The sequence below is a fragment of the Pristiophorus japonicus genome, chromosome 7, assembly GCF_044704955.1.
Source record: "Pristiophorus japonicus isolate sPriJap1 chromosome 7, sPriJap1.hap1, whole genome shotgun sequence".
Lineage (NCBI taxonomy): Eukaryota > Metazoa > Chordata > Chondrichthyes > Pristiophoridae > Pristiophorus > Pristiophorus japonicus.
This window is the reverse complement of record NC_091983.1, coordinates 219,282,124-219,309,410: the sequence shown is the minus strand read 5'-3', so window position 1 is coordinate 219,309,410 and position 27,287 is coordinate 219,282,124. Positions and strand designations below refer to the sequence as shown.

Below are 27,287 nucleotides of genomic sequence, written 5' to 3'. Positions count from 1 at the left end.
AACTCAGCATAAATGGGGAAATTACAGACTGACTCAGAATCCAATTTTCTTCCCACCCCTGGGAGACTCCAGTCAATGCCTCCCTCAGACAGGCACAGCTGAGATCAGAAACTAAGTGCATTAATACTGCGGGGAACAGCTACTTAGTGTGTCCCACTCTGGGACATTTCTCTGTACCTTCTACAATCCTGTGGTAAGCAAAGTGCAGGTAGAGCAGGAAGACCATGTGAAGGGCAGCGAGCATCCCACAGACAGCGAGCCGCTGAGTCTGTCCAATCGTACGAGAGAGCATCACTGCCACCTGTGAAAAAGAGATTCAGAGCACAGTGCAAGTAACTCATTAGCATTCATTTATATTGACAATTCAAAATAGAGATGGGCAGTCAGCAGAATAACATTTCCTCTACACCTACCCATTTCTGACAGAGATGAAGCTATGGCTCCCCAGTGCTCAGTGAGTAAATGTGCAATAAATGGTACAATACAAGCCACACAAAAATTTCCTGATCTGACTGAGGGAAGCAGTTGAACAAGGGGCCCATCGTTCCTTTCAACTGGTTTCAGCAAAGAAAATATTTTCCCCCCATCTTGATACTCTAGCGCAGTAATGTAATATTACATAGAATTTACAGCACAGAAACAGGCCATTCAGCCTAACAGGTCCATGCCGGTGTTTATGCTCCACACGAGTCGCCTCCCACCCTTCTTTCATCTAACCCCATCACCATATCCTTTTATTCCTTTCACCCTCATCTATTTATCTAGCTTTCCCTTAAATATTACATCTATCGTGCACATTCTACATTCTAACTAGTCTCTGGGTAAGGAAGCTTCTCCCAAATTCCTTATTGGATTTATTGACACCCATCTTGTATTTATGACCCCTAGTTTTGTTCTTCTCCATAAGTGGAAACATCTTCTCTACGTCTACCCTATTGAACCCCTTCATAATTTTAAAGACCTCGATTAGGTCACCCATCAGCCTTCTCTTTTCTAGCGAAAAGAGCCCAAGTCTATTCCATATTTCCTGATAGGTATAAGTTCTGGTATCATCTTTTTTGCACCTTCTCCAATGCCTCTATACTTTTTTTTGTAATATGGAGACCAGAACTGTATAGTTGGTAACTGTGCACAGGAAACCAAAGAGAGAAAGATGTCCTACCATCCTGAGGGTGGAGAGTCCCCCAATGACAAGCCATAACAGGTAGAAAAGAGAATGGAGGTGAACATTGTAGGTGACGATCAACACAATGCAAGGTCCAAACAGACCATAACCCTGTGAATGAGACAGTAAAATCAATCCAGGACACAGATACAGACATCCCACATAAAGTAATGAATTATTGGGTGCACGATTCACCGTTTGGAGAGCTACACTACCTGATTATACAAACCTTCCGACAGTTGCTACCTAGAAACAGACCCTCATTATGGGACATCCAGTTACCAGTTGCCTTACTGGCGAGGCATGTATTACATTAAATTTACTGCACCAAGGAGTGCGCCACAACCCTCGACTCTGATGGCTATTAACAATTACCAACAGTCTAAGAACCCATTGATTATAGTACAGCCAGTTATACACTGATATTTACCTTTTAATCGAGATGTGCTCCTGTCAGAATTGGGCTCAGTTCATTTTTGCTTGTATACTATAAAGTTGGGGCTGATAAGAATCGTTAGCAACAGGATTCCTACAAGGCAAGTTAGTAAAGTCTGCCATGAAGAGTTTAAAGTTTAAAACTATTTCCATTGGTTGGGGATTCTAGAACTAGGGGCATAGTCTAAAAATTAGAGCCAGGCCTTTCAGAATGAAATTAGGAAACACTTCTACGCACAAGTTTGAAACACTCTTCTTCTATTGATGCTAGGTCGATTGTTAATTTTAAATCTGAGATTGATGATTTTGTTAACCAAAGGTATTAAAGGATATGGGCCAAAGGTGGGTACACAGAGTTAGGTTGCAGATCAGCCGTGATCTCATTGAATGGCAGAACAGACTCCATGGGCTGAATGGTCTACTCCTGTTCCTATGGGCCCAAGTTTCCACAAGAAAAAAAACGGGTGCCCCTCCGAGCTGGGCGCCCGTTTTTCGCGCCTAAAACGGCGCCTAAAAAAATCCTCGGTATTCTCCACCGACTTACAGGTCCTGTGGCACTCGGCGCAGCCGGCACGAGCTGTGGGGGGGGCGGAGTCAGGTCCCTGCGCTGAAAACAGTGCCACAGTCGGCACGCAAGTGCAGTAGCTCCAGGCGCCGAACTGTGTGGGAGGGGCCCGAAGCACGCAGCCCCTAGCCCTCGCCCAATGGCATCACTGGGGCTGCGTGAATGAGGCTCCTCCCACCCGCCCGACCAGACCCGACACTCGCTCCCCCCCCCCCCGACCAGAGACCCGCTCCCACCCCCCCCCCGCCCCGACCGAGACCCGACACCCGCTCCCCCGCCCCCCGACCCGAGACCCGCTCCCCGACCCGCTCCCCCGCTCTCCCCCGCCCCGAGGCCCGCTCCCACCCCCCCGACCCGAGACCCGCTCCCACCCCACCCGACCCGACACCCGCTCTCGCGCCCCCCCCCCCCGACCCGATACCCGCTCTCCCCCCACCCCCGACCCGACACCCGCTCCTGTTCCCCGACCCCCCCTCCTCTCCCCCTCTCCCCCTCTCCCCCTCTCTCCCTCAGCGGCACGAACGCTGCAGAATTCTCCCTGGCTGAAGCACTTTCACACAGGTAGGAAGATGGTTTATTTAATCTTTTCTTGGCTTATAAATGTTTATTCAGGTTGGATTTATTTGTATAATATTTGTAGAAGTATAAATAAGGATTTATTGTCAAATTTAATGAGTTCCCTTCCCCCCCACCTCGTTCTGGACGCCTAATTTGTAACCTGCGCCTGATTTTTTAATGTGTAGAACAGGTTTTTTCAGTTCTACAAAAATCTTCACTGGCGCCATTCTACTTTAGTTTGGAGTAAATTTTCACTGTGGAAACTTTCAAATCAGGCGTCAGTGGCCGGACACGCCCCCTTTTGAAGAAAAAATTCTGTTCTAAACTAGAACTGTTCTACCTGACTAGAACTGCAGAAAAAAAATGTGGAGAATTGCGATTTCTAAAATAGTCCGTTCTCCACCAGTTGCTCCTAAAAACCAGGCGCGAATCATGTGGAAACTTGGGCCCTATGTTCCCAATGCACACTGATGCTTGAATAATTATGCTTTTACACTAGTGTAATATCTTGGGTAGACCCTGTTAGATTTTAAGATGGAAGAGGGGTTGGGGCCTGCTTGACCAAATATTAAAAATGCAGACTCCAACAAGCCTTGTTTGAAAAGCAAGTCAGTCTATGAGAAAAGCTGAGAGAATCAATGGAATTCCAGAGACTGAGATAAGTCTGCAAGATCGTTATGAATTACATGTTAGTTGTTTTATTTTGAATACTTGTTTTAATATTTTAAATCCATTAATAGCTTGTAATCATCAGCAATAGATCTATAATTGTGTGTTAACGATTAAATGTAGAAGTCTGTAATTAGCAACTGCATGCAATGATAACCTGAATGATGTGCAACATGTAACCCTTTCTCTTATGCTTAAAATTATGAAAATAACCAGACAACCTGAGGTGAGAAAGGGATTGTCATGGTTGAATATACTGCAGTTAGCCTGGGAACCAAGATTACCAATGTGCTGGAATATAATAATATCCACAGTGAGTTACAAAAACAGGCCAACAGCAAGGGCCGTATCTTAACCTATGGAGACATATTCCTTTTGCATTGCCATAACTACCCAGATACAAGGCTTGATGGTCAAAAACAGATGACGCAAGAGTGTCGTCAGACCAAAACCTACGTAAGTGAGGGTGCTACAAATGTGGCATCTTTATGATTGGATTTTGGTATCAGCCAGTGATTGGTTCAGGAGGACTTAATAGGTTTTGAATGAGAGTAAGGGTATATGAAGAGGGTCTTAACATCCACAAATTGTAGTAAGATTTAGGAGTAAAATATTTCAAGAAGAATCAAAGAGACACCCGGGAGACGAGGAGAGATGAGAGACAAGGGTGCAGCTTACTCAAGGTTGGGGCTTCTACCCAGACTATCAGTCTCAATTATACTCTAAACTGCTGCTCGAATACTGTAATGTATTAAGTGCTTGTGTTGAATAAAGTTAAATCACTGTCCCCAATACGGGTCAAGCTTGAATCGTTTGGAACCAGTGTCCTTCTGGGATCTTAGAGGGGCCAGTCTAAAAATTAGATCCAGACCTTTCAGGAGTGAAGTTCGGTAACACTTCTGCACACAAAGGGTGGTAGAGGATTGGAATGGCAAGTGATGCTAGATCAAATGTCAATTTTAAATCTGAGATTGATAAGATTTGTGTTAACCAAAGGTATTAAGGGATATGGGCCAAAGGCAGGTAGACGGAGTTAGGTTGCAGATCAGCCGTGATCTTCAATGAATGATGAAACAGGCTCAACGGCCTCCTCTTGTTCCTATGTTTTGTGGGGTGTTCAGTTTTTTTTGAAGGTTAACATCATCTGGGCCATTAATTTTCTTGACCTTGAAGCACTTTTCAAAGGGTTTAATGATGTCCATAAAGCTCCATTTACACCCTGGTCATACACACTGGGTAGGCCCAAGTTCGATTCCCAGCCTTTATTCAGTTGGCTGATCTCAGTTGGGGCAACAACAGGACACTACAATTGATCTCAATGACCCTTGGCTAGAGAATGAGAATTTAAAAAAAAATGAATCAGGGTTTCAGCTCCTGGTGGTTATCCATCAACTCCCCTAGAAAGTGCACCGCGTGGACACAGGATCACGCATGGCCACAGTGCCACCCCCCAACTCATGTCCAAATAGCTTGGCAACATTCACTGTCAACTCTCAAACATAGAGAACGGCCACCTGAATGGGATACCAGAGGGAAGACACTGCCCAGCAAATGTCGCTTCCTTCACAAGAGGAAAGATTGGCAAAAACACAACTCCCAGAATTCTTTCCATTTACTGATGACACAAACATTACCTAACCTATCCCTCCCCTATCCCACCACCATCAACACTCACCAGCAGTGACAGCATCTGCAGCATCGTAATCTGGGCATTGCACAAATAGCCCAGGAAGTAGACGAATGAAGAGACACCTAGCCAGTAACCAAAGCAGGTTCCAATCGCAGTGCCCATCAGTGTACCCTCTCTCTGTGGGAACATACAGCAGTGTACCAGTCAGCAATATGTGACAGTGTAACAACTCGGCTTGTTTAAAAATAAAGGACGCCTCGCCAATGTTCCCCCTAATTTTTGGGGGATGTGGCTCCTTTAACATTGGAAAGCCTGTCCTGGGCTGCGCAGGACCGGCAGACAGTTGCGCATCTTGGGGGAGCGCTGCTCCCACTCTTGGTATACTCTCCTCATTTTCTCTATTCTCTAGAGCTCATGGGATTGTAGGTAATATATTAGCATGGATTAAGGATTGGTTAACAGACAGGACACAGTGAGTTGGAATAAATGGTCATTTTCGGGATGGCAGGGTGCAACAAGCAGTGTGCCGCAAGGATCAGTGCTTGGGCCGCCGCAATTTACAATCTATAGCAATAACTTAGACGAGGGAACAGAGTGTGATATATCTTAGTTTGCTGACGATACAAAGTTAGGAGGGAAAGTAAGCTGTGAGGACGACACAAAGAGACTGCAAAGGGATATAAACAGGTTAAGTGGTTGGGCAAGAAGGTGGCAGATGAATGTGAGGAAGTGTGAAATTATCCACTTTGGTAGGACGAATGGAAAAGCAGAATAGTTTTTAAAAAAGGTGAGAGACTAACCAGTGTCAGCTGTGGCTCAGTGAGTAGCTCCAGGGACTTGACCAGAAAAAAAAATCTAAGCTGATCCTCCAGTGCAGTGCTGAAGAAGTGCTGCACTGTCGGAGGTGCCGTCTTTTGGATGAGACGTTAAACCAAGGTCCCGTCTGCCCTCTCAAGTGGACGTAAAAGATCCCATGGCACTCTCTCCTGCGACAGTTGGAACTGGTGCTCTCCACTCTCCCGTCCTTATATATATCAGTAATTAACTTTTAGCATTGTTGTTGCCAATTTAAGTTAATCTAAGGGTTAAGTCATGGCAGGAGAGCTCGGACACATGTTATGCTCCTCCTGTACTATGTGGGATGTCAGGAACACTTCCGGTGTCCCTGACGACTACGTGTGCGGGAAGTGTGTCCGCCTCCAGCTCCTGACGGAACGCGTTGCGGAGCTGGAGCTGCAGGTGGATTCACTCTGGAGCATGCACGATGTTGAGAATGATGTGAATAGCACGTTTAGTGAGTTGGTCTTACCACAGGTAAAGAGTCCATAGCCAGATAGGGAATGGAAGACCAACAGGAAGAGCAGTGCAGGGAAGGTAGTGCAGGGGTCCCCTGCAGTCATCCATCTGTAAAACAGATACACCGTTTTGGGTACTGTTGAGGGGGATGACTCATCAGGGGAGAGCAGCAGCAGTCAAGTTCATGGCACCGTGTCTGGCTCTGCTGCACAGGAGGGCAGGAAAAAGAGTGGGAGAGCGATAGTGATAGGGGATTCAATTGTAAGGGGAATAGATAGGCGTTTCTGTGGCCGCAACCAAGACTCCAGGATGGTATGTTGCCTCCCTGGTGCAAGGGTCAAGGATGTCTCGGAGCAGGTGCAGGATATTCTGAAAAGTGAGGGTGAACAGCCAGCTGTCGTGATGCATATATGTACCAACGATAGAGGTAAAAAACGGGATGAGGTCTTATAGACGAATTTAGGGAGCTAGGAGTTAAATTAAAAAGTACGACCTCAAAAGTAGTAATCTCAGGATTGCTACCAGTGCCACGTGCTAGTCAGAGTAAGAATCGCAGGATAGCTCAGATGAATACATGGCTTGAGAAATGGTGCCGAAGGGAGGGATTCAAATTCCTGGGACATTGGAACCAGTTCTGGGGGATGTGGGACCAGTACAAACCGGATGGTCTGCACCTGGGCAGGATCGGAACCAATGTCCTAGGGGGAGTGTTTGCTAGTGCTGTTGGGAAGGAGTTAAACTAATATGGCAGGGGATGGGAACCTATGCAGGGAGACAGAGGAAAATAGAAGGGGGGCAGAAGCAAAAGATAGAAAGGAGAATAGTAAAAGTGGAGGGCAGAGAAATCCAAGGCAAAAAGCAAAATGGGCCACATTACAGCAAGATTCAAAAAGGGCAAAGTGTGTTAAAAAGACAAGTTTGAAGGCTCTGTGCCTCAATGCGAGGAGTATTCGGAATAAAGTGGATGAATTAACTGCGCAGATAGCAGTTAACGGATACGATGCGATTGTCATCACGGAGACATGGCTCCAGGGTGACCAAGGCTGGGAACTCAACATCCAAGGGTATTCAGCATTTAGGAAGGATAGACAGAAAGGAAAAGGAGGCGGGGTGGCATTGCTGGTTAAAGAGGAAATCAATGCAATTGTAAAGGAAGGACATTAGCCTGGACGATGTGGAATCGGTATGGGTGGAGCTGCGGAATTCCAAAGGGCAGAAAACGCTAGTGGGAGTTGTGTATAGACCACCAAATAGTAGTAGTGAGGTTGGGGACAGAATAAAACAAGAAATAAGGGATGTGTGCAAAAAGGTATAGCAGTAATCATGGGTGACTTTAATCTACATATAGATTGGGCTAACCTAACTGGTAGCAATGCGGTGGAGGAGGATTTCCTGGAGTGTATTAGGGATGGTTTTCTCGACCAATATGTCGAGGAACAAACCAGGGAGCTGGCCATCCTAGACTGGGTGATGTGTAATGAGAAGGGACTAATTAGCAATCTTGTTGTGCGAGGCCCTTTGGGGAAAGTGACCATAATATGGTAGAATTCCTTATTAAGATGGAGAGTGACAAATTTAATTCGGAAAGTAAGGTCCTGAACTTAAGGAAAGGTAACGTCGAATGTATGAGGTGTGAATTGGCTAGAATAGACTGGCAGAGGATACTTAAAGGGTTGACGGTGGATTAAGCAATGGCAAACATTTAAAGATCACATGGATGAACTTCAGCAATTGTACATCCCTGTCTAGAGTAAAAATAAAACTGGGAAGGTGGCTCAACTATGGCTAACAAGGGAAATTAAGGACAGTGTTGAAACCAAGGAAGAGGCATATAAATTGGCTAGAAAAAGCAACAAACCTGAGGACTGGGAGAAATTTAGAATTCAACAGAGGACTAAGGGTTTAATTAAGAAGGGGAAAATAGTGTTCAAGAGGAAGCTTGCAGGGAACATATAAAACTGACTGCAAAAGCTTCTATAAATATGTGAAGAGAAAAAGATTAGTAAAGACAAACGTAGGTCCCTTGCAGTCGGATTCAGGTGAATTTATAATGGGGAACAAAGAAATGGCAGACCAATTGAACCAATACTTCGATTCTGTCTTCACAAAGGAAGATACAAATAACCTTCCGAATGTACTGGGGGATAGTGAGTCTAGTGAGAATGAGGAACTGAAAGATATCCTTATTCGGCGGGAAATTGTGTTAGGGAAATTGATGGGATTAAAGGCCGATAAATCCCCGGGTGCTGATAGTCTGCATCCCAGAGTACTTGAGGAAGTGGCCCTAGAAATAGTGGATGCATTGGTGATCATTTTCCAACAATCTATCAACTCTGGATCAGTTTCTATGGACTGGAGGGTAGCTAATGTCATGCCACTTTTTTAAAAAGGAGGAAGAGAGAAAGCGGGTAATTATAGACCGGTTAGCCTGACATCAGTAGTGGGGAAAATGTTGTAATCAATCATTAAGGATGAAATAGCAGCCCATTTGGAAAGCAGTGGCAGGATCGGACCGAGTCAGCATGGATTTATGAAAGGGAAATCATGCTTGACGAATCTTCTGGAATTTTTTTGAGGATGTAACTAGTAGAGTGGACAAGGGAGAACCAGTGGATGTGGTGTATTTGGACTTTCAAAAGGCTTTTGACAAGGTCCCGCACAAGAGATTGGCATACAAAATCAAAGCGCATGGTACTGGGGGTAATGTACTGACGTGGATAGAGAACTGGTTGGCAGACAGGAAGCAGAGAGTCGGGATAAACGGGTCCTTTTCAGAATGGCATGCAGTTACTAGTGGGGTGCCGCAGGGCTCAGTGCTGGGACCCCAGCTCTTTACAATATACATTAACGATTTGGATGTAATATCTCCAAGTTTGCGGATGACATTGAACTGGGTCGCGGTGTGAGCTGTGAGGAGGATGCTAAGAGGCTGCAGGGTGACTTGGACAGATTAGGTGAGTGGGCAAATACATGGCAGATGCAGTATAATGTGGATAAATGTGAGGTTATCCATTTTGGGGGCAAAAACACAAAGGCAAAATATTATCTCAATGGCGGCAGACTAGAAAAAGGGGAGGTGCAACGAGACCTGGGTGTCATGGTTCATCAGTCACTGAAAATGGGCACGGAGGTATAGCAGGCGGTAAAGAAGGCAAATGGTATGTTGGCCTTCATAGCTAGAGGATTTGAATATAGGAGCAGGGAGGTCTTACTGCAGTTGTACAGGGTCTTAGTGAGGCCTCACCTGGAATATTGTGTTCAGTTTTGGTCTCCTAATCTGAGGAAGGACGTTCTTGCTATTGAGGGAATGCAGCGAAGGTTCACCAGACTGATTGCAGGGATGGCTAGGCTGTCATATGAGGAGAGACTGGATCAACTGGGCCTTTATTCGCTGGCGTTTAGAAGGATGAGAGGGGATTTCATAGAAACATATAAGATTCTGACAGGACTGGACAGGTTAGATGCGGGAAGAATGTTCTCGATGTTGGGGAAGTCCAGAATCAGGGGACATAGTCTTAGGATAAGGGGTGGGCCATTTAGGACCGAGATGAGGAGAAACTTCTTCACTCAGAGAGTTGTTGACCTGTGGAATTCCCTGCCGCAGAGAGTTGTTGATGCCAGTTCATTGGCTGTATTCAAGAGGGAGTTAGATATGGCCCTTACGATTAAGGGGATCAAGGGGCATGGAGAGAAAGCAGGAAAGGGGTACTGAAGGAATGATCAGCCATGATCTTAATGAATGGTGGTACAGGCTCAAAGGGCCGAATGGCCTACTCCTGCACCTATTTTCTATGTTTCTATGTTTCTATTATTTCAAAGAAGAGCAGAGGAGTTATCCCTGGTGTCCTGGCCAATATTTATCCCTCAATCAACATAACAAAAACAGATTATCTGGTCATTATCACATTGCTGTTTGTGGGAGTTTGCTGTGCACAAATTGGCTGCCGTGTTTCCTACATTACAACAATGACTACACTTTTATTTTTAAAGTACTTAATTGGCTGTAAAGTGCTTTGAGACGTCCGGTGGTCGTGAAAGGCACGATATAAATGCAAGTTTTTCTTTTTTATTACTTTTTAAAGCCAATTACATAGATCTGAAGGGCGGGTTGGCTACGGTAAATTGGAAACATAGATTAATAGGTATGGCAGTAGATAAGCAGTGGCTAGTATTTAAAGAAATATTTCATAATTCTCAACAAAAATACATTCTATTGAGAAACAAAAACTCCACAGGAAAAGTGATCCATCTGTGGCTAACTAAAGAAGTTAAGGATAGCATTAGATTGAATGAAGAAGCTTATAATGTTGCAAAGAATTGCAGTTAGCCTGAGGATTGAGAGAGTTTCAGAAACCAGCAAAGGATGACTAAAAAATTGATAAAAAGGGAAAAAAATAGAATACGAGAGAAAACTAGCAAGAAATATAAAAACAGATTGTAAGAGTTTCTACAAGTATGCAAAAAGGAAGAGAGTAACAAAAGTAAACGTTCGTCCCTTAGAGAATAAGGAAATGGCAGAAACGTTAAACAAATATTTTGTATCTGTCTTCACAGTAGAAGATGCACAATGCATACCTAAAATGATGGGGAACCTAGGGTCTAATTAGGGTGAGGAATTTAATGTAATGTAATTAATGTAAGTAGAGAAAAGGTACCAGCGAAACTAATGGGACTAAAGGTCAACAAATCCTCTGGACCCGATGCCTAAATCCTCGGGTTCTAAAAGAGGTGGCTGCGGAGATAGTGGATGTATTGGTTTTGATCTTCCATAATTCCCCAGATTCTAGAATGGTCTCAGCCGATTGGAAAAACATAAGAAATAGGAGCAGGAGTAGGCCATTTGGCCCCTCGAGCCTGCTCTGCCATTTAATAAGATCATGGCTGATCTGATCATGGACTCAGCTCCACTTCCCTGCCCGCTCCCCATAACCCTTTAATTCCCTTATCGCTCAAAAATCTGTCTATCTCTGCCTTAAATATATTCAATGACCCAGGCGCCACAGCTCTCTGGGTCAGAGAATGCCAGATTTACAACCCTCAGAAGAAATTCCTCCTCATCTCAGTTTTAAATGGGCGGCCCCTTATTCTGAGACTACGCCCCATAGTTTTAGTTTCCCCTATGAGCGGAAATATCCTCTCTGCATCCAACTTGTTGAGCACCCTCATTATCATATGTTTCGATAAGATCACCTCTCATTCTTCTGAACTCCAATGAGTATAGGACCAACCGACTCAACCTATCTTCATAAGTCAACCCCCTCATCTCCGGGATCAACCTAGTTAACCTTCTCTGCACAACCTCCAATGCAAGTATACCCTTCCTTAAATATGGAGACCAAAACTGTACGCGGTACTCGTGTGGCCTCACCAATACCCAGTACAGTTATAGGACTTCTCTGCTTTTATATAGGTAGCAAATATAAAAACAGATAGCAAGAGTTTCTACAGGTATATAAAAAGGAAAAGTGTGGCTAGAGTAAATGTTGGTCCCTTAGAGGACGAGACCGGGGAATTAGTAATGGGGAACATGGAGATGGCAGAAACTCTGAACAAATATTTTGTATGTCTATGGTAGAGGACACTAAAAATATCCCAACAGTGGATAGTCAAGGGGCTATAGGGGGGGGGGTGGGGGGGGGGGGGCGGGGGAGGAACTTAACACAATCACAGTCACTAAGGAGGTGATACTCAGTAAGATAATAGGACTAAAGGCAGATAAATCCCCTGGACCTGATGGCTTGCATCCTAGGGTCTTAAGAGAAGTAGCGGCAGGAATAGTGGATGCATTGGTTGTAATTTACCAAATTTTCCTGCATTCTGGGGAGATCCCAGGAAAACTGCAAATGTAACACCTCTATTTAAAAAAAAAGGGGGCCAGACAAAAAGCAGGAAACTATAGACCAGTTAGCCTAACATCTGTCATTGGGAAAATGTTGGAGTCCATTTTTAAAGAAGCAGTTGCAGGACATTTGGAAAAGCATAATTCAGTCAGGCAGAGTTAGCTTGGATTTATGAAGGGGAAGTCATGTGAGACAAATTTGCTAGAATTCTTTGAGGATGAAATGGACAGGATGGATAAAGGGGAACTAGATGTGGTGTATTTGGACTTCCAGAAGGCATCTGACAAGGTGCCACATAAAAGGTTACTGCACAAGATAAAAGTTCACGGGGTTGGGGGTAATATATTAGCATGGATAGCGAATCGGCTAACTAACAGAAAACAGAGAGTCAGGATAAATGGTTCATTCTCATGGTTCATTCTCGAGTTGGCAATCAGTAACTAGTGGTGTGCCGCAGGGATCAGTGCTGGGACCCCAACTATTTACAATCTATATTAACGACTTGGAAGAAGGGACCGAGTGTAACGTAGCCAAGCCAAGTTTGCTGACGATACAAAGATGGGAGGAAAATCAACGTGTGAGGAGTGTTGTGTATCTGTAAAGCATGCACTCCCATGTTCCTCCACCAGGGAGCACATCCCCTGAAGTCCCAAGGGATCCCAGCATCCCTTGGGAGCACTGTACATAAGCCAGCCCCTAAGGCCTGTTACTCACTCTGGAGTGTCTTATTAAAGACTGAGGTCACTGTTACTTTAACCTCCGTGTGCAGTCTCATCTAGGAACGCAACAACTGGCGACGAATACACGAATCCAACGCAAAGATGTAGCAAACTGTGGGCATCCTGGAGAAGCTCTCGGAGGGTGAGGACTGGGAAGCCTATGTCGAATGGTTAGACCAGTACTTTGTAGCCAACGAGCTGGACAGAGAAGGAAGTGCTGCAAAAAGGAGAGCGGTCCTCCTCACGGTCTGCGGGGCACCGATCTACAGCCTCATGAAGAATCTTCTGGCTCTGGTGAAACCCACAGATAAGTCGTATGAGGAACTGTGTACACTGTTTCGGGAGCAGCTTAACCCGAGGGAGAGCGTGCTGATGGCGAGGTATCGGTTCTATACATGCCAGCGATCTGAAGGTCAGGAAGTGGCGAGCTACGTCGCCGAGCTAAGGCGACTTGCAGGACAATGTGAGTTTGATGGCTACCTGGAGCAAATGCTCAGAGACTTTTTTGTACTGGGCATTGGCCACGAGACCATCCTACAAAAACTTTTGACTGTAGAGACACCGACCCTCAGTAAGGCCATTGCGATAGCACAGGCGTTTATGTCCACCAGTGATAACACCAAACAAATCTCTCAGCACACAAGTACTAGCAATGTTCATAAATTAACTGGAACTGTGTTTGCCAGCAGAAATGTACAGGGCAGATACCACGAGTATGCAACCGCCAGCAGGCCTCAGGTGACCCAGATAACTTAGAGTCCGCAACAAAGGATGAATGCAAGGCAATTCACACCTTGTTAGCGTTGTGGAGGCTTCCATTCAGCCATTCATGCCGCTTCAAAGGGTATGTTTGCAAGAGCTGTGGAACAATGGGGCACCTCCAACGAGCTTGCAAACGAGCTGCCAGCTCTGCAAAACCTGCTAACCACCACGTGGCAGAGGAAGATCGGTCCATGGTGGACCAAAGCAATTTCGAGCCTCAGAGAGATGAGGCAGATGCAGAAGTACACGGGGTGCACACATGTTCGACGAAGTGTCCACCTATAATGGTAAACGTCAAATTGAATGGCTTACCCGTAGCCATGAAACTGGACACTGGCGCTAGCCAATCCATCATGAGTAAAAAGACGTTTGAGAGACTGTGGTGCAACAAGGCATTCAGACCAGCCCTGAGCCCCATTCACACGAAACTGAGAACGTACACCAAAGAGCTTATCACTGTCCTGGGCAGCGCCATGGTCAATGTCACCTACGAGGGCACGGTGCACGAACTGCCACTCTGGATTGTCCCGGGCAATGGCCCCACACTGCTTGGAAGGAGCTGGCTGGGCAAAATCCACTGGAACTGGGATAACATCCGAGCGCTATCACATGTCGATGAGGCCTCATATACCCCAGGTTCTTACCAAATTTCCTTCCCTTTTTGAGTCAGGCATTGGAAACTTTTCTGGGGCGAAGGTGCGGAGGAGTCTTCGAAGGGCCTCACCTGCATCAACACGCACAAGGGACTGTTCATCTACAACAGATGCCCGTTTGGAATTCGGTCGGCTGCAGTGATCTTCCAGAGAAACATGGAGAGCCTACACAAGTCGGTACCACGCACGGTGGTTTTTCAGTACGACATATTGGTCACGGGTCAGGACACCGTCGAGCACCTACAAAACCTGGAGGAGGTCCTCCAGCGACTGGATCCCGGAGGGCTGCGGCTGAAGAGGTCGAAATGCGTTTTCATAGCAACAGAAGTGGAGTTTTTGGGGAGAAGGATCACGGTGGACGGCATTCAGCCCACAGACGCGAAGACAGAGGCTATCAGGAACACAGCCAGGCCACAGAACGTCATGGAGCTGCGGTCGTTCCTGGGACTCCTCAGCTATTTTGGTAACTTCCTACCGGGATTAAGCACCCTCTTAGAGCACCTATATGTGTTATTGCGTAAAGATGAGAACTGGGTATGGGGAAAGAAACAAGTAATTGCTTTTGAGAAAGCCGGAAACAATTTATGCTCCAACAAGCTGCTTGTATTGTGTAACCCGTGTAAAAGACTCGTGCTAGCATGTGTTGCATTGTCGTACGGAGTCGGGTGTGTATTACAACAAGCTAACATTGCGGGGAAGTTGCAACCTGTCGCCTATGCCTCCAGGAGCTTGTCTAAGGCTGAGAGGGCCTACAGCATGATTGAGAAAGAGGCATTAGCGTGTGTGTTCGGGGTAAAAAAAAAAAGGCATCAGTACCTGTTTGGCCTCAAATTTGAGCTGCAAACGGATCACAAGCCCTTCATATCCCTGTTCGCTGAAAACAAGGTGATAAATACTAATGCCTCAGCCCGCATACAAAGGTGGGCACTTGCGCTATCAGCGTATAACTATACCATCCGCCACAGGCCAGGCACCGAGAACTGTGCGGATGCTCTCAGTCGGCTACCATTGCCCACCATGGGGGTGGAAATGGCGCAGCCCGCAGACTTGTTGATGATCATGGAAGCGTTTGAAAATGAAAAATTACCTGTCACAGCCCGCCAGATTAGGACTTGGACCAGCCAAGATCCTCTACTGTCCCTAGTAAAAAACTGTGTACTGCATGGGAGCTGGGCCAGTATCCCCGTTGAAATGCAAGAGCTAATCAAGCCGTTCCAGCGGCGAAAGGACGAGTTGTCCATTCAGGCAGACTGCCTGTTGTGAGGTAACCGCGTAGTGCTACCCAAAAATGGCAGGGAGACATTCATCTCGGATCTCCACAGCACACACCTGGGTATAGTAATGATCAAAGCAATAGCCAGATCCCACGTGTGGTGGCCCGGTATCGACTCTGACTTAGAGTCCTGTGTACGGGAATACAGCGTGTGTACTCAGTTGAGCAACGCACCCAGAGAGGCACCACTAAGTTTGTGGTCCTGGCTCTCCAGACCATGGAGGATCCATGTCGACTATGCGAACCCGTTTCTCGGTAAAATGTTCCTGATGGCGGTGGATGCTTTTTCAAAAGGGATTGAATGTGAAATAATGTCGGGAAGCACCGCCACCGCCACCATTGAAAGCCCAAGGGCCATGTTTGCCACCCACGGCCTGCCTGACATACTGGTCAGTGACAACGGGCCATGTTTCACCAGTGCCGAATTTAAAGAATTCATGACCCACAATGGGATCAAACATGTCACCTCGGCCCTGTTTAAACCAGCCTCCAATGGGCAGGCAAAGCAGACAGTACAAACAATCAAACAGAGCCTCAAACGAGTCACAAAAGGCTCACTCCAAACCGCCTGTCCCGAGTACTGCTCAGCTACCGCACGAGCCCCCACTCGCTCACAGGGGTGCCCCCAGCTGAGCTACTCATGAAAAGGACACTTAAAACCAGACTCTCGCTGGTTCACCCCAACCTGCATGATCAGGTAGAGAGCAGGCGGCAGCAACAAAATGTAAACGATGGTCGCGCCACTGTGTCACGGGAAATTGATCTGAATGACCCCGTGTATGTGCTAAACTATGGACATGGTCCCAAGTGGATCGCGGGCACGGTGATAGCTAAAGAAGGGAGTAGGGTGTTTGTAGTCCAACTAGACAATGGACAAATTTGCAGAAAGCACCTGGACCAAACGAGGCTGCGGTTCACAGACTGCCCTGAACAACCCACAGCAGACACCACCTTTTTTGAGCCCACAACACACCCCCAAAGGATCAACGACACCACACTGGACCAGGAAATCGAACCCATCATGCCCAACAAGGCCAGGCTCACCCAGCAGCACTGCAGGGCCAACAACACGCCAGCCCAGCGAGGCACAGCCAACACACCAGAACAGACATTTGTACCGAGGCGGTCCACCAGGGAAAGAAAGGCTCCCGACCGCCTCACCTTGTAAAGTTTTCACTTTGACTTTGGGGGGGGGGGGAAAGTGATGTTGTGTATCTGTAAAGCATGCAATCCCATGTTCCGCCACCAGGGAGCACATCCCCTGAAGTCCCAAAGGATCCCAGCATCCCTTGGAAGCACTGCACATAAGCCGGCCCCTAAGGCCTGTTAATCACTCCGGAATGTCTTGATAAAGACTGAGGTCACTGTTACTTTAACCTCCCTGTGTGCAGTCTCATCTGTGTTAGGAACACAACAAGGAGGACACAAAAAACCTGCAAAAGGACATAGACAGACTAAGTGAGTGGGCAAAAATTTGGCAGATGGAGTATAATGTTGGAAAGTGTGAGGTTATTCACTTTGGTAGGAAGAATAGAAAAACAGTATTTTTTAAATAATGAGAAATTTTTAAATGTTGATGTTCAGGGAGTTTTGGAATAAACACAGAAAACTTATCATGCAGGTACAGGAAGCAATCAGGAAAGGGGTTGGAGTATAAAAGTAAGGAACTCTAGCTACAATTGTACAGGGACTTGGTGAGACCACAAGGAGTACAGTGCACAGTTTTGGTCTCCTTATCTAAGGAAGATTAGACTTACCTTGGAGACAGTGCAACAAAGATTCACGAGATTGATTCCTGGGATGACAGGGCTGTCTTATGATGAGAGATTGTGTAGAATGGGCCGATACTCTGGAGTTTAGAAGAATGAGAGGTGATCTCATTGAAACGTACAAGATTCTGAAGGGGATTGACAGGGTAGATGCTGAGAGGTTGTTTCCCTTGGCTGGAGTGTTTAGAATTAGGGGCACAGTCTCAGGATAGGGGGTAGGCCATTTAAGACAGAGATGAGGAAGAATTTCTTCACTCAGATGGTTGTGAATCTTTGAAATTTTCTGCCCCAGAGGGCTGTGTATGATGAGTCTCTGAGTATATTCAAGGCTGAGATAGATAGATTTTCGGACTCTCGGGGAATCAAGGGATATGGAGATCGGGCAGAAAAGTATAGTTGAGGTCGAAGAGCAGCCAAGATCTTATTGAATGGCGGAGTGGGCTTGAGGGGCCGTACGGCCTACTCCTGCTCCTATTTCTTATGTTCTTATGTTCTAGTCCTTAAAACAGTGCCACTGCTTGCTTTTCACTTATCAGTCACATATTCAAGTATGATACTTACAATTACTGTGCCAGATGTCTTCATCCCATGCAAAAGAATGGCCACCAGTGTGAAAACCAGCATCAAGGGGCCATACAGCTCTCCTGCAACTTTCTATAAGAGAAAAAAAAACACTAAATGCCATTCCATCAAGTCCCTAATTAATGACCAACTCTTTGAAATGGTGGTGTTCAACAAATCCAAAGACAGTTGGTTCTGTAGGAACCATTCAGCCACTCGAGCCTGTTCCGCCATTCAATTAGAGCAGGGCTGATCTGTATCGTAACTCCATCTACCTGCCTTGGTTCCGTAACTCTTAATACCCTTGCCTAACAAAAAGCTATCAATCTCAGTTTTGACATTTTCATTTGACCTCCAGCCTCAGCAGCTGTTATTTTGGGCGGGAATTGTGAAAGAGAGCTCCAAATTTCTGCTATGATGTTCTTCCCCCTCCCTGCACCATGTTGGAATTGTTTACAGCAATGTTGTCTTTTAGTTGAATCTGATTATACTCTGACCATGTAACATGCATCTCTATCAAAGTCACTTTATACATTAACATTTTAAATACAATGTAGGCCCGGGTGTCTACCTACATTCTCAACCAGGTAATGGTGGGTGGCTAGGAGTGGAATCGAAACAGAAGTAAAAGCAAACACACCTGAGGGAAACTGATCATTCGGACTGGAATTAGAGACTCCACCAACCTGGAATGGGAAAGAAATAGAACATATCTAAATGAAAGTCTGGAACTAGGAAAGGCCAAGTGATACATGTCTGATTTATGAAGTCTTAAGTGTCAGCACATGATGAGACCTGATTGAATATGGCAAGTCCTGCTATAACTAAACTACAAAATAACTTCAGACTCTGATTTCAGACCCCGAGGCCCAGAATCCAAAGTCTGATTATTTGCAAAGACTTCTCTCTAAAAGCCCTGGGGTACAGTGATCAAAAGATAATGCACAGAATATAAAAAGTATAGAAAGGGAAAAAGGCTTATTACCTAAGCTGCAATGAATGCATAAACTTCAAACAAACCACAGTCGAGTCCGTTTAGGTTACAATAAATACCATTGTTTCTACATTTCTAACATCAATCGTAAAGCAGGATTTAGAAAAATCTAAATTCAAAGTGAGATTTGACATAGATACAAGAGATTTAGGACAAAGAGGAGAAACTTTTTTTTTAAACAGAGGGCTGTGAGGATGTGGAATGCATGACCAGAATTAGTGATTGAAACAGAGATTATGTCAACATTTAAGGATAGGTTAGATAGGTGGTTATAATGAAAATGGGATAAAGAGATATAGGAACAGAACAAGTATATGGGATTAGGACTACGGGTTATGTGGAGGATAAACACCAACACGGACTGGTTGGGCTGAACGGCTTGTTTCTGTATCGAAATATCTATGGAACAGAACTGAACACCAAAATTATGGATCGATAGAAAAGAGCTGGAGAACAGTTTAAGACAGGACACACACCTACCTGTTCCTGACTTGGATAGGCTCAACATCAAAGTACGGTCTGAGAATATCAATGTTACCATAAAGATTGAAAGCCTTCGATGCCTGCCTCTTGCCTGCCTGCCAGACCTGCAAGAGATAATCCTAACTTAGAAGTGGCAGACCATTTAATGGATCCTGGTGTCATAACAGAGAACAGAAGACTCCAGAATACAAATGCTGGAGGATGGGGAATCAATGTAGTGCAGGACAGGATATATGCAGCAGAGATTTGGAGGACAGCAAGAAGAGTGCTGGAGCAGTCAAGTCTGGAGGTGACAAAGACACAAATAAGGGTTTCAGCAGCAGAGGGGCTGAGACAGCGGCAGAAGTTAAGTGTCCTTTGTCTTTTATTTATAATTTGGTGTTCATTATTTATGCCCCTTTTAAAAAGGGGGCACTTTTGTTAAATTATTAACAATCCAGTGTCATCCTAATTGGCAATTAAGAGAGATAGAGGCAGAGGCAGGCAGAGTTGCAGTAGTCTTTTGATGGAAAGGATATGGGGTTGAACAGGATATCATGGTTGCAAATAGTCTGGGTCACTCAGACAGTGGCCAGAGAGAGTGATGTAATCAGTGGTAAAGTAGTTTGTGGCAGGAGCAGAAGAAGATGTCTTCCCGAAGTTTAACAAGTGGAAAAGTCCATCCCGACAGTGACTGTTGACCCTAGTACATAGAACACCAGGTTGGCATCGGGTGCACTCCAATATAGGCCATGAGAAATCTAGGCAACCATGTGTTGGGATTAACCACAAGTAAAGCAAGAAGGTTGTCTGCGGTAAGAGCCCACATGTTGGAGTGATTTCTCGTACTAAGTGCCATGGGAGGTGATTGCAACCTTAATTTACGGGGGGAGGGGGGAGAGGCGCGGCTCCCGATATTGGCAGAATGATAATTTTATACGGGTGTGTCAGGTTCCTCAAGCCCAACCACAGGACTGGAGTAAATTATTTGGTTGGCTCTGGTGCCAGCAGTTAGGTGAAGGCCACATCTCCTAATAACACAAACAAAATCTTCCTCCATACCTGATCTGCGACATCTCGGCCCAGTTGGCCTTTTAACCCCTTCATACCAAGGAACGCTCCATCATCCTCCTCTGTCACCACAGGCTCCTCGCCAACATCATCTTCCTCCTTCATTTGCTGATGCATCTCTCCCATATCCTCAAAACTTGAGCCGGACGTGTCGTCCATGTTCTCCATGTCAATCACCGCGGAGCTGCCGCCCTAAACATTTGCAAATGAATAATATTAAAATACGGGGTAGGCGAGGGGGAACTGGGCGGGAGAGCGAGGGGGAAACTGGGGGGCAACCGGGCAGGGGGGCTGCGAGGGGGACAACCGGGCGAGGGGGGCAGGACCGCGACGGGCAGGGGGGCTGCGAGGGGGACAACCGGGCGAGGGGGGCAGGACCGCGACGGGGAGGGGGGCTGCGAGGGGGGACAACCGGGCGGAGGGGACTGTCCTATCCTCTTGTGCCTGGTCCCATCCCTGCTCTCGTCCTTAGTCCCCTTGCTCCTGGTCCCGTCCCCCGGCTCTTGTCCCCCCCCGGTCCCTGGCTCTTGACCCGGTCCCCGCCTCCTGCCCCCCCCCCCCCCCCCCCCCCGGTCCCCGGCTCCTGTCCCCCATCCTCTACACCCGGCCCTCTGTCCCTGGTCCCCTCCCCCTAGTCCCCTGGCCTCCTGTCCCTGGTTCCCCTGTCCCCCCGCCCCTGGTTCCCTGCTCCCATTCGCTGTCCCTGCACCTGGTCCACCGCTCCTCTCCCCCTCCCCCCCCACCCCCGCCCGGGCCTCTCGCCCCCACCCCCCGACCTCCTGGTCCGCGATCTATGGACCCCTGCTCCTGTCCCAGCTCCCCTGCTCGTGCCCTCCTGCTCCAGCTCCCCTGCCCCAGCTCCTGTCCTCCTGCCCCAGCTCCTGTCCCCCTGTCCCCGGCTCCTATCCCCTGCCCCCCCTTGTCCCCCACTCCCCTGCTCCCATTCACTGTCCCTGCACCTGGCCCCCTGCGCCGCCCCCCACCTGTCCCAGGTTCTCAGCTCCCCTCCCCCTGGTCCCCTTCCCCTGATCCTGTCCCCACTGGTCCCAAGCTCCTGCTCCTGTCCCCACTTCACCCCTCCCCCGTCGCCAAGCTCCTGTCCCTGGTCCACTGCGCTTCCCCCACCTGTCCCGGCTCCTCTCGCCCCGCCCCCCCCGGGCCTCTCCTCTTCCCCGCCCCACCCGGTCCCCTGTCCTCCTGTCCAGCGATCCCCTGCTCCTGCTCCTCTCCCCGGTCCTCCGCTCCTGTCCAGTCCCTGCTCCGGTCCTCCAGTCCCCCTTGCTCCTGTCCCCACTCCCCTGCTCCAGTCCCCGTGTTCATGGTCACCTGCTTCCCTGTCCCTGCTCTCCCCCACCCCCCCGGCTCCTCTCTCCTCCTTCCCCCCCGCCCCCCTCCGGGTACCCGGGCTCCTGTCCCCCCCTGCCCCCCTCCGGGTCCCCGGCCTCCTGTCCTCCCCCACCCAGTCCCCGGGCTCCCTTGTCCCTGCACCTGGCCCCCTGTCCCTGGTCTACCGCTCCTCTCCGCCCCGTCCCAGGTACCCGGCTCCTCTCCCCCAGTCCCCTGGGCCTCTCCCCCTGGTCAACGGACCTCCTGCCCCCGGTGCCCCGCTCCAGTCCTCCTCCACCCAGTGCCCCACTCCAGTCCTCCTCCACCCAGTGCCCCGCTCCGATCTTCCTCCACCTGGTGCCCTGCTCCGGTCCCCCGATCCTCCACCCAGTCCCCCGATAAAAACATAGAAAATAGGTGCAGGAGTAGGCCATTCGGCTTTTGAGCCTGCACCACCATTCAATAAGATCATGGCTGAACATGCAACTTCAGTACCCCATTCCTACTTTCTCTCCATACCCCTTGATCCCTTTAGCCGTAAGGGCCACATCTAACTCCTTTTTGAATATATTTAGTGAATTGGCCTCAACAACTTTCTGTGGTAGAGAATTCCACAGGTTCACCACTCTCTGGGTGAAGAAGTTTCTCCTCATCTCGGTCCTAAATGGCTTACCCCTTATCCTTAGACTGTGACCCCTGGTTCTGGACTTCCCCACATTGGGAACATTCTTCCTGCATCTAATCTGTCTAAACCCATCAGAATTTTATATGTTTCTATGAGATCCCCGCTCATTCTTCTAAACTCCAGTGAATATAAGCCTAGTCGATCCAGTCTTTCTTCATATGTCATTCCTGCCATCCCGGGAATCAGTCTGGTGAACCTTCGCTGCACTCCCTCAATAGCAAGAATGTCCTTCCTCAGATTAGAAGACCAAAACTGCACATAATACTCAAGGTGTGGTCTCACCAAGGCCCTGTACAACTGCAGTAACACCTCCCTGCTCCTATACTCAAATCATCTTGCTATGAAGGCCAGCATGCCATTTGCCTTCTTCACCACCTACTGTACCTGCATGCCAACTTTCAATGACTGATGTACCATGACACCTAGGTCTCGTTGCATCTCCCCTTTTACTAATCTGTCACCATTCAGATAATAATCTGCCTTCCTGTTTTTGCCACCAAAGTGGATAACCTCACATTTATCCACATTATACTGCATCTGCCATGCATTTGCCCATTCACCTAACCTGTCCAAGTCCCCCTGCAGCCTCCTAGCATCCTGCTCGCAGCTCGCATTCTTCTCCCCGGTCCCCTGATCCTACTCCCCGGTCCCCTGCTCCTGTCCTGCTCATGTACCTGGTCCCCTGCCCCTGGACTTGCCTCTGGTCCCCTGCTTCTCTCCCCCTAGCCCTGCTTCCTTGCTTCTGTCATGGTCCCCTGATCCAGTGCCCGATCCCTGGTCCCCCTCCCCCGGCTCCTGTCACCAGGCCCCTCTGCTCTTGTCCCTGGTCCCCTGTCCCTGCTCCTCTCCCCCTGGTCCAATCTGAGGAAGGACGTTCTTGCAATTGAGGGAGTGCAGTGAAGGTTCACCAGACTGATTCCCGGGATGGCTGGACTGACATATGAGGATCAACTGGGCCTTTATTCACTGGAGTTTAGAAGGATGAGAGGGAACCTCATAGAAACATTAAAAATTCTGACGGGACTGGACAGGTTAGATGCAGGACGAATGTTCCCGATGTTGGGAAAGTCCAGAACCAGGGAACATAGTCTAAGGATAAGGGGCAAGTCATTTAGGACCGAGATGAGGAGAAACTTCTTCACCCAGACAGTTGTTAATCTGTGGAATTCTCTACCACAGAGAGTTGTTGATGCCAGTTCATTGGATATATTGAAGAGGGAGTTAGATATGGCCCTTACGGCTAAAGGAATCAAGGGGTATGGAGAGAAAGCAGGAAAGGAGTACTGAGGTAAATGATCAGCCATGATCTTATTGAAGGGCCGAATGGCCTACTCCTGCACCTATTTTCTATGTTTCCCCCTGGTCTCCTACTCCTCTCCCCAGTTCCTGTCCCCGGTCCCCGCTCCTGTACCTGGTCCCTTGTTCCCCCCCTCCCAGGTCGCCGGGCTCCTCTCCCCCCTGGCCCCGGGCTCCTCTCCCCCCTGGCCCCGGGCTCCTCTCACCCCTGGCCCCGGGCTCCTCTCACCCCTGGCCCCGGGCTCCTCTCACCCCTGGCCCCGGGCTCCTCTCACCCCTGGCCCCGGGCTCCTCTCACCCATGGCCCCGGGCTCCTCTCACCCATGGCCCCGGGCTCCTCTCCCCCATGGCCCCGGGCTCCTCTCCCCCATGGCCCCGGGCTCCTCTCCCCCATGGCCCCGGGCTCCTCTCCCCCATGGCCCCGGGCTCCTCTCCCCCATGGCCCCGGGCTCCTCTCCCCCTGGCCCCGGGCTCCTCTCACCCATGGCCCCGGGCTCCTCTCCCCCCTGGCCCCGGGCTCCTCTCACCCATGGCCCCGGGCTCCTCTCCCCCTGGCCCCGGGCTCCTCTCACCCATGGCCCCGGGCTCCTCTCACCCATGGCCCCGGGCTCCTCTCACCCATGGCCCCGGGCTCCTCTCCCCCTGGCCCCGGGCTCCTCTCACCCATGGCCCCGGGCTCCTCTCCCCCATGGCCCCGGGCTCCTCTCCCCCATGGCCCCGGGCTCCTCTCCCCCATGGCCCCGGGCTCCTCTCCCCCTGGCCCCGGGCTCCTCTCACCCATGGCCCCGGGCTCCTCTCACCCATGGCCCCGGGCTCCTCTCACCCATGGCCCCGGGCTCCTCTCACCCATGGCCCCGCGCTCCTCTCACCCATGGCCCCGCGCTCCTCTCACCCATGGCCCCGGGCTCCTCTCACCCATGGCCCCGGGCTCCTCTCACCCATGGCCCCGGGCTCCTCTCACCCATGGCCCCGGGCTCCTCTCACCCATGGCCCCGGGCTCCTCTCCCCCCTGGCCCCGGGCTCCTCTCCCCCATGGCCCCGGGCTCCTCTCACCCATGGCCCCGGGCTCCTCTCACCCATGGCCCCGGGCTCCTCTCACCCATGGCCCCGGGCTCCTCTCACCCATGGCCCCGGGCTCCTCTCACCCATGGCCCCGGGCTCCTCTCACCCATGGCCCCGGGCTCCTCTCACCCATGGCCCCGGGCTCCTCTCACCCATGGCCCCGGGCTCCTCTCACCCATGGCCCCGGGCTCCTCTCCCCCATGGCCCCGGGCTCCTCTCACCCATGGCCCCGGGCTCTTCTCCCCCCTGGCCCCTCTCCCCCCTGGCCCGGGGCTCCTTTCCCCCTGGCCCCGGGCTCCTCTCCCCCATGGCCCCGGGCTCCTCTCCCCCATGGCCCCGGGCTCCTCTCCCCCTGGCCCCGGGCTCCTCTCCCCCATGGCCCCGGGCTCCTCTCCCCCATGGCCCCGGGCTCCTCTCCCCCATGGCCCCGGGCCCCTCTCCCCCATGGCCCCGGGCCCCTCTCCCCCATGGCCCCGGGCTCCTCTCCCCCATGGCCCCGGGCTCCTCTCCCCCATGGCCCCGGGCTCCTCTCCCCCATGGCCCCGGGCTCCTCTCCCCCATGGCCCCGGGCTCCTCTCCCCCATGGCCCCGGGCTCCTCTCACCCATGGCCCCGGGCTCCTCTCACCCATGGCCCCGGGCTCCTCTCACCCATGGCCCCGGGCTCCTCTCCCCCATGGCCCCGGGCTCCTCTCCCCCTGGCCCCGGGCTCCTCTCCCCCATGGCCCCGGGCTCCTCTCCCCCATGGCCCCGGGCTCCTCTCCCCCTGGCCCCGGGCTCCTCTCACCCATGGCCCCGGGCTCCTCTCCCCCATGGCCCCGGGCTCCTCTCCCCCATGGCCCCGGGCTCCTCTCCCCCCCTGGCCCCGGGCTCCTCTCCCCCATGGCCCCGGGCTCCTCTCCCCCCTGGCCCCGGGCTCCTCTCACCCATGGCCCCGGGCTCCTCTCCCCCCTGGCCCCGGGCTCCTCTCACCCATGGCCCCGGGCTCCTCTCCCCCATGGCCCCGGGCTCCTCTCCCCCATGGCCCCGGGCTCCTCTCACCCATGGCCCCGGGCTCCTCTCACCCATGGCCCCGGGCTCCTCTCACCCATGGCCCCGGGCTCCTCTCCCCCATGGCCCCGGGCTCCTCTCCCCCATGGCCCCGGGCTCCTCTCCCCCATGGCCCCGGGCTCCTCTCACCCATGGCCCCGGGCTCCTCTCACCCATGGCCCCGGGCTCCTCTCACCCATGGCCCCGGGCTCCTCTCACCCCTGGCTCCTCTCCCCCCTGGCCCCGGGCTCCTATCCCCCCTGGCCCCGGGCTCCTCTCCCCCCTGGCCCCGGGCTCCTCTCCCCCCTGGCCCCGGGCTCCTCTCCCCCCTGGCCCCGGGCTCCTCTCCCCCCTGGCCCCGGGCTCCTCTCACCCCTGGCCCCGGGCTCCTCTCCCCCCTGGCCCCGGGCTCCTCTCACCCATGGCCCCGGGCTCCTCTCACCCATGGCCCCGGGCTCTTCTCCCCCCTGGCCCCTCTCCCCCATGGCCCCGGGCTCCTCTCCCCCCTGGCCCCGGGCTCCTCTCCCCCCTGGCCCCTGGCTCCTCTCCCCCCATGGCCCCGGGCTCCTCTCACCCATGGCCCCGGGCTCCTCTCACCCATGGCCCCGGGCTCCTCTCCCCCCTGGCCCCGGGCTCCTCTCCCCCCTGGCCCCGGGCTCCTCTCCCCCCTGGCCCCGGGCTCCTCTCCCCCCTGGCCCCGGGCTCCTCTCACCCCTGGCCCCGGGCTCCTCTCCCCCCTGGCCCCGGGCTCCTCTCACCCATGGCCCCGGGCTCCTCTCACCCATGGCCCCGGGCTCCTCTCCCCCCTGGCCCCTGGCTCCTCTCCCCCCATGGCCCCGGGCTCCTCTCACCCATGGCCCCGGGCTCCTCTCACCCATGGCCCCGGGCTCCTCTCACCCATGGCCCCGGGCTCCTCTCACCCATGGCCCCGGGCTCCTCTCACCCATGGCCCCGGGCTCCTCTCACCCATGGCCCCGGGCTCCTCTCACCCATGGCCCCTCTCCCCCATGGCCCCGGGCTCCTCTCCCCCCTGGCCCCGGGCTCCTCTCACCCATGGCCCCGGGCTCTTCTCCCCCCTGGCCCCTCTCCCCCATGGCCCCGGGCTCCTCTCCCCCCTGGCCCCGGGCTCCTCTCCCCCCTGGCCCCGGGCTCCTCTCCCCCCTGGCCCAGCTCCTGTCCCTGGTCCTGGTTTATTTTACCTTCAGCAGGTTGTCCTCGAAAGCTCCCCATTCTCCGCTCCTTCCTCCTCCTCCTACCCCGGCCGCCGCCATCTTTTTCACTGTGATTTCTCTCCTGGTGCCGCTCCGAGCCGCCTGCCTGCCTGCCTGTCTATCTGACTGACGGCGGTGATTGCAATCGGTTGGAAGCAGACAGCAAAACCGACAATTCACAACCGTCAACACCGAGTGACAGCTACGTGGAGGGCGAAAGCTCGCGAGACCTCAGTCAGCCGGAAGGCGGCGCGGGAG

General features: G+C 51.2%; 1 protein-coding gene across 1 annotated transcript in view; it reads right to left on the bottom strand.

Moving 5' to 3' along the window:
- Positions 1 to 27,235, bottom strand: part of yipf3 (Yip1 domain family, member 3) — a 40,398-nt gene extending 13,163 nt beyond the window's left edge. Inside the window, exons 1-8 of the mRNA XM_070885822.1 lie at positions 27,018 to 27,235; positions 20,414 to 20,614; positions 19,370 to 19,476; positions 18,536 to 18,581; positions 17,896 to 17,988; positions 5,068 to 5,199; positions 1,163 to 1,276; positions 178 to 301 (exon numbers count right to left, since the gene is read on the bottom strand). Of these exons, the coding sequence (XP_070741923.1) occupies positions 178 to 301; positions 1,163 to 1,276; positions 5,068 to 5,199; positions 17,896 to 17,988; positions 18,536 to 18,581; positions 19,370 to 19,476; positions 20,414 to 20,614; positions 27,018 to 27,089 (889 nt within the window). The 5' untranslated portion in view covers positions 27,090 to 27,235. The remainder of the gene's footprint in view (positions 1 to 177; positions 302 to 1,162; positions 1,277 to 5,067; positions 5,200 to 17,895; positions 17,989 to 18,535; positions 18,582 to 19,369; positions 19,477 to 20,413; positions 20,615 to 27,017) is intronic.
- Between the last annotated feature and the right edge of the window lie 52 nt (positions 27,236 to 27,287).